Source organism: Tupaia chinensis, unplaced genomic scaffold (genome assembly GCF_000334495.1).
Source record: "Tupaia chinensis unplaced genomic scaffold, TupChi_1.0 Scaffold000159_1, whole genome shotgun sequence".
In the NCBI taxonomy this organism is placed as follows: Eukaryota; Metazoa; Chordata; class Mammalia; order Scandentia; family Tupaiidae; genus Tupaia; species Tupaia belangeri.
The window spans coordinates 5,933,765-5,939,764 of record NW_006159630.1 but is presented as its reverse complement, the minus strand read 5'-3'; the positions used below and the strand labels follow the sequence as shown (position 1 = coordinate 5,939,764).

General features: G+C 52.3%; 1 protein-coding gene across 2 annotated transcripts in view; it reads right to left on the bottom strand.

The window, feature by feature from the left end:
• The window catches only part of SRP68 (signal recognition particle 68), a 48,440-nt gene that overhangs the window by 4,197 nt on the left and 38,243 nt on the right, over positions 1-6,000 (bottom strand). For both annotated transcript variants that reach the window (XM_006145770.3, XM_006145771.3), the window contains exons 11-13: positions 3,003-3,159; positions 2,284-2,378; positions 756-885 (exon numbers count right to left, since the gene is read on the bottom strand). In XM_006145770.3, the coding sequence (XP_006145832.1) occupies positions 756-885; positions 2,284-2,378; positions 3,003-3,159 (382 nt within the window). The remainder of the gene's footprint in view (positions 1-755; positions 886-2,283; positions 2,379-3,002; positions 3,160-6,000) is intronic.

Genomic DNA, 6,000 nt, shown 5'->3' with positions numbered 1-6,000 from the left:
CACAAGCTCTTCGGAGGAAGTAGGCAGGTTAGTACGCAGAGCCCCCCACGCCCGCAGCAGTTCCCGGACACTGGCTTGTGATGCTCTTCCAAACGGTCTCCGCTTGCTAAGCCTCGCCTGGCCTGCCAGTGTTTAACAGCGCTACCTCGTCATAGCAGCTGCAAACTGAAGAACAGCTGCCATGCCACACCAGGAAGATGACGCAGGCTGCAGACTCCTCAGACCACTGCGCTCTCGGCTTTCATGGACACCCAGGCCTGGAGGCCTCGCCCGCTGCACATTCTGGCTCTGGGGGGCGGGGCCCGAGCGCCTGTGATGCTGACCGGCTCCCGGTGCTGCCAGTACCACAGCTGTGCTGGGGCTTCTCACCTGGGCTGCTCGTGAGAATCACCGGGAGCTTTGTAAAATACCAGTGCCCATTCCAGACTCCAACCTATCAGAGCCAGAATCTCTGGGGGATGGGACCCTGACATCTACCTTTTAAATCTTCCCAGGTGACTCCAAAATGTAGCCAAGCTGGAGAACAGCACAGCAGGGTCCCCCACCCAAAGAAATGCTTTCCATTTCTGTACCTCAATCCTCCCCAGCCTGAAAGGTGGCCGTGTAGCTCCCAGGTGGTCAGGGATGCACCAGGTGCCTTAGGTGACCAGGGTGAACCAGCTCAAGGAGGAGCCCAGCTCTGACTCTTGCGGCCCTTCACAGCCTTGCTCAGTAGCTGCCCAGGGTCTGGGACAGAAGAGGGGCCCACGTCTCACCTTCAGACTGTTCCTGGAGGCTCCGGCGTCGGAACTGACTTCGTTTGCGTATTTCAGGACTCTATCATACAGCACGAGGGCTTCGCTCCACTTCTTTACCAACACGTAGGACTGAGCAATGAAAAAACACCTGGTGGGGAGGGGAAAAGAGCCAGTGTTCGGGCCAGCGGGTGGCGTGGTGGTTGAGGTGGCTGGGTCCCACATGGCTGACAGTGAGGTTAAGTCCCAAACTCGACAGCTTGAAAACCACAAGGGGCACGTGTGCATGTGTGCCCAAAATCTTGAGGGGAGGGAGAAATGGAGAGAAGGAATTGTGGCATGACCATTCCCCATGGGGGGCATGTGGTGCTTTCTCACTGTCTCTTACTCTGGAAAGCATAGGAATCCACTGGCAAAAAAAAACAAAAAACAAAAAAAACCAAAAAAAAAACACACAAAAAAGTTTAAAAATTATTAATTAGAAAATAATCTGGTAATCCAAAGCAGTGATTACCCAAGACTGAGGCTCTCCAAGCAGCTCAGGCTAAATTCTCCATTAGGAAACAGGTTTCTTAGCTCAGGGTCACAGCATGGGAGACGCTACAGCGAGGACGTCCCACCTGCAGACTCACCCTGACGACCAGAGATGGCCGTGCAGGTGCCAGATGAGCTGTCTTCCACTCACTGACTGTGCAAGGAGAGGGTGGGCCCAGGAGCAGCACAGGGACAGCAGGGACAGACAAGAAAGGGGAGGGTGCCTGGCTTACATACAAGCCCCACCCGCTGCTGCCCAAGGGGCCAGCCACAGTTCATCTCTGCTCATCTCTTTCAAAACCAAAGCCAGGGGAGCGTCTTTCCGACTGACATTCCTGTACTGGGCTCAGTGCTGATAGCACGGAGAGGCCAGGGGGATGAAGATGGGCGTCCCAGGGGGATGGAGGTGTGCACACTGGGCGGGAGGTGAGGGCTGGCAGGTCGCTTTCATACTTGGCAATAAAAACATGTAACTAGGGCTGGCCCCATAGCATGATGGGTAAGGGAACCAGGTAGGTCCCACACGGACACTGATGGTTCGAGACCTGGCCCTGGCAGTTTAAGGAATACACTGGGGTATGTGCATACGTGTCTAGACTCCATGGGCCACACAGCCCATTTCTAAGCTATAAACAACATGATCCAGCTGAAACAGAAAAGTTTAGCTTCATCCCGATTCAGCTCAGGGCCCCTGAACTGGCCACTCTGCTTCGGCCAGTAAATGACCCTTTCCAAGGCAGTCCCTTTTCCACTGGGAGGGAGGAGGGAAAGGAGGAAGTCAAGCTCAGATGTGCTCCACTCCCGCAGCCTGCCCAGAGAGCGACCAAGCACAGACAGCCACTTGCCATGCCTCCAACAGACTCTGTAAACACGCTGGGCTGACCAGCCTCTGGTCACAGGCAAGGCGGCCTACAGCCAAGGCCCACGGCCCATCTTCCATGTGATGGGCATCTCCCAATGCCTACAGAGCCCCTGTGAGGTACGGGGGAGCCCTGCCCGTCCCCTTGGCTGTTACCTGTAAGCCTTGTACACCAGGGTCTTGAGGCTGATCTCTTTCTGGAAGGCTCTGTCCTCCTCTAAGCCAGGAAGCTGGAGCAATTCCACCAGATTCTGTTCAACAAATCCAATAAGAAGTTTGTGAGGAGAAGGCCTGACTGCGTGTTTGACAGAAGACCCTGTAGGAACAGGCAAGGGTAGGGGCAAAAATAGCCTGCGCTCAAAGTAGCGGAGAAAGGTCCATGAAGGGCAACTGCAGTGGGTACACCGGCTCCCCTCCCCTCCCCTCCCGCTGATGCTGAGACTATCTGCTTAGAAATCCACTCACATCTCACCCACTTACAGTGGCTTCCGGGACCATCCCAGCTGGAAGGGATCTGTCCAGCTCTCAATGGGATGTCAGAGCTACTCCTCATTCGGTATCTAAACAGAGCACTGTCTTTGTGTGTCTCATCACTTGACAGGCCCCCAGTGGACCCAGACAGTGTGGACTCAGGCTTGGGGTGCTCCCTGGCACGCAGAAGGGCTCCTTACACTGGTCATGTGCTAAATGTGGTAAATACTCATGGCTTCCCTAGGGTCTACCTCGGGGCTCCCAGACTGCCAACCTAGCACAAGATCTGTCTTACCCAGCTCCTAATGGCGCTGGTGGTCCTCGCTCTTTTGCTAAACATGTCTAGTCACTTCATGTGAGCAAAGGCTAAGAGCAGGCGCTTGCCTGCCGAGCCCTCCAGTCACCTGCAGAATGATGTCATAGAGCCGGATCAGGTCCTGAGGCCGTGGGGAGCGCTTGCTGTCGTCTTCCGGCTGCTGCTGCAGCAGGGCCTTCTGCAGACCTTTGGCCATGTTCTCGTTGCGCTTGATTGCTGTCGACAGCTTGATGCAGGTCAGGTAGCTGGAAGCACACGTCAGCTCAGGCATGCTGGGAGCTGGCACTCTGGGAGAGGGCTGGGCTGGCCCGAGGGAAGGGCAAGGGTGCATCGCACGGCAGGGCATTTGGCCTGGGCCTCAAGCTCAATCAGCCTTTAGTTTTACTGCTGTTCAGTAGCAAACCAGCAGAAAGCCAATAGGTGACCTTATCACAAAATCGGGTTTTAGCTTGAATTAGATGCTCTATCTTTTTTTTCTTTGTTGTGTTTTTTTGTTTTGTTTTGTTTTTTAGTTTTGCTATAGGGCGTGTGCGCTCAGAGAGCGACAGCAAGGGAGGCTGGCGAGAAATCACCCCCTGGGAGATGGCCATGCTGCAATCCCTTCTGCTCTATTCTCCTCTCAGAATTTTGGGCACACACACACACATGTGCCTGGTATGTTTTTCAAGTCACCAGGTCTGGGTAAACTGCTCAGTCAGCTCGATAGTATATAGATGCCTAACCACCATGCCACTGGCTGAGCCCCTCGGTAGCTTTTTTTAAAGTCACAGAACTGAGGGGACTAACAGTTGGCATAATGGCTATGCTGCTGGACTTCCACGTAGTCAACCGCGGTGCGTGTGCGTCAGCTTGAGACATCCTCGCCCTTGTCGTGCTGGGTCTCTGTGCCCAGGTCCTCTCTGTCTCTGGATCTTTCTTCCCAAAGCCTCTCACGGTGCTCTGTCTTTCCTTGTGTGCCTGCCCCAACTCACTGCCGCCCTCTCGTTCACTGTCTGCGCTGTCGCGGTAAGGCCCTGCCAGACAGGATGGAGGCAGAGCTGCTGGGCCCTGGTGCCATCCTCGTCCTCATCCTCACAGTTTCCACTATCAGCCACCCCCACCTCAGCAAGCCCCCAAGAACGAACCCACCCAAGAGCTTTCTGGGTCCCCCGGGACTCAGCATTCCACTCATTTTCAGGAGAGGACCCAGGTTGCTGCTGGATTCTGGGGTGAGTCGTCTGGTCCTAGAGCTGTGACAAGGACATATCAGTGCCTTCAGCTGCAGCACCTGGCAGTGTGCTCATGCTCAGCTGCTGCCCCCTATGGACTCCCCCCCTCAGCTAATGCCGTGGCGTTGCGGCCGTGTCGTTGGATGCTCGGGCATACCAACCATGTGTACGTGACAAGATTTAGTGTGAAACCTGCTGACTTGGGACCAGCGGTTAGCGTAATAGCTATGTTGCTGAACTCCCATGTAGTCGACTGTGGTTCAAGTCCTGGACCCGGTGGCTTAAAACTCACGCTGGGTGAGTATGTGTGCGTGCCTAAGATCCCGAGAGGAGAATGGAGAAGAAAGGATTGCGGTGTGCCGTCCCCTCTGGGAGGTGATTTCTTGCTTTCTGTCTGTCTCTATTTTGCTTTTGTATATATAATAAAAACTGTCTCAAATGTTAAAAACAAACAAAAAAAAACCCTGCTGGCTTTAACCATAGCACCTGGCAAGTCTCTTTTTTTTTTTAAGAATTATTTTAGTCATTATTATTATTTTATTTTTTTTAATTTGACCAGAGAGAGAAAGAAAAGTAAAGTGAGAAAAGAAGTCGTCAGGTCTAGGAATCAAACCGTGGTCAGCCATGTGGGAGTCCAGTGCCTTAACCACCACGCCACCCGCTGGCCCCCTGGCAAGTCTCTTTAATACTTGGTTATAAAAACATGTAACTAGGGCTGGCCCCGTAGCACAATGGGTAAGGGAACCAGGTAGGTCCCACACAGACATTGACAGTTTGAGACCTGGCCCTGGCAGCTTAGGAATACACTGGGGTGCGTGCATACGTGTCTAGGATCCTGACTGGAGGGAGAAATGGGGGAGGAGGGATTGTGGTGTGGCTCTGCCCTACTGGGGGCTGCTCTCTCTCCCCTGCAGTACTTGTGCCCTCTGACAGGTTAAAATCTCTCTCCCCTGCAGTACTTGTGCCCTCTGACAGGTTAAACAAAAAAACAGTAACTGAAAAATGCTTGAGGCCTCTGGACCCCCTTTGTCTTTTGGAGAGGACACGAGAGATACCCATGGGCAGGGACACAGGCATGGCTGAGGTCCTGAGAGCACAGCCCCTGTCGTCTTCTCTACTCAGCTTCCAGAATAACGCAGCTGCTTGGCACTCCCAAGGTGCACAACAGCCAAGCTGTGCTCTACAACAGGAGCAGATGGGCAAGGACAGTCAAGGAAAGCCTTTCCAGAAGGAACAGTCAAAACCAGGAGGGAAGAACCAGACTTTGTAGAGGCAAGAAAATAAAAACTATTATTAGTAGCCTCAGAAAGATAAAGGAAGCCTTCATAGTTGTGAAATTAGGACAGGATGCTATATTTTTAAAAATACTACTCAAAGAACACAGACAAGCTCTTAGATGTATCAGGAAAGACATACTAGGGTTGGGTAGGACCCAGCAGGGTCAGGGCTCAGCAAGGGAGTAGAGCAGACGGAGAGCGGTAGGGGATGGTGTGTGAAATGGATAAATCTCAAGATGAAAAAGTGGCAAGCTACACACGTCATCTAACCATATGAGGCAAATTGCAAAATAAAGTGTTAAAAGAATTAAAAGTGGCTGTTTCTGAAAAAATGGGAGAGAAGATCATAAGATATTCTTTTTAAAATAATTATTATTCATATTAATCTTATGTTCTATTATCATTCTTTTTAAAAATTTGACCATAGAGAGGAAGTGAGAAAGCAAGCCACCAAGTCCAAGACCCAAACCCTGGTTGGCCATGTGGGAGTCCAGTACCCCAACTGCCATGCCACTTGCTGGCCCCAAAATAGATTTTCTTAAAATGCTTTGCAGGGGAACCAGCAGTTAGCATAATGGCTATGTCGCTGGACTCCCACGTA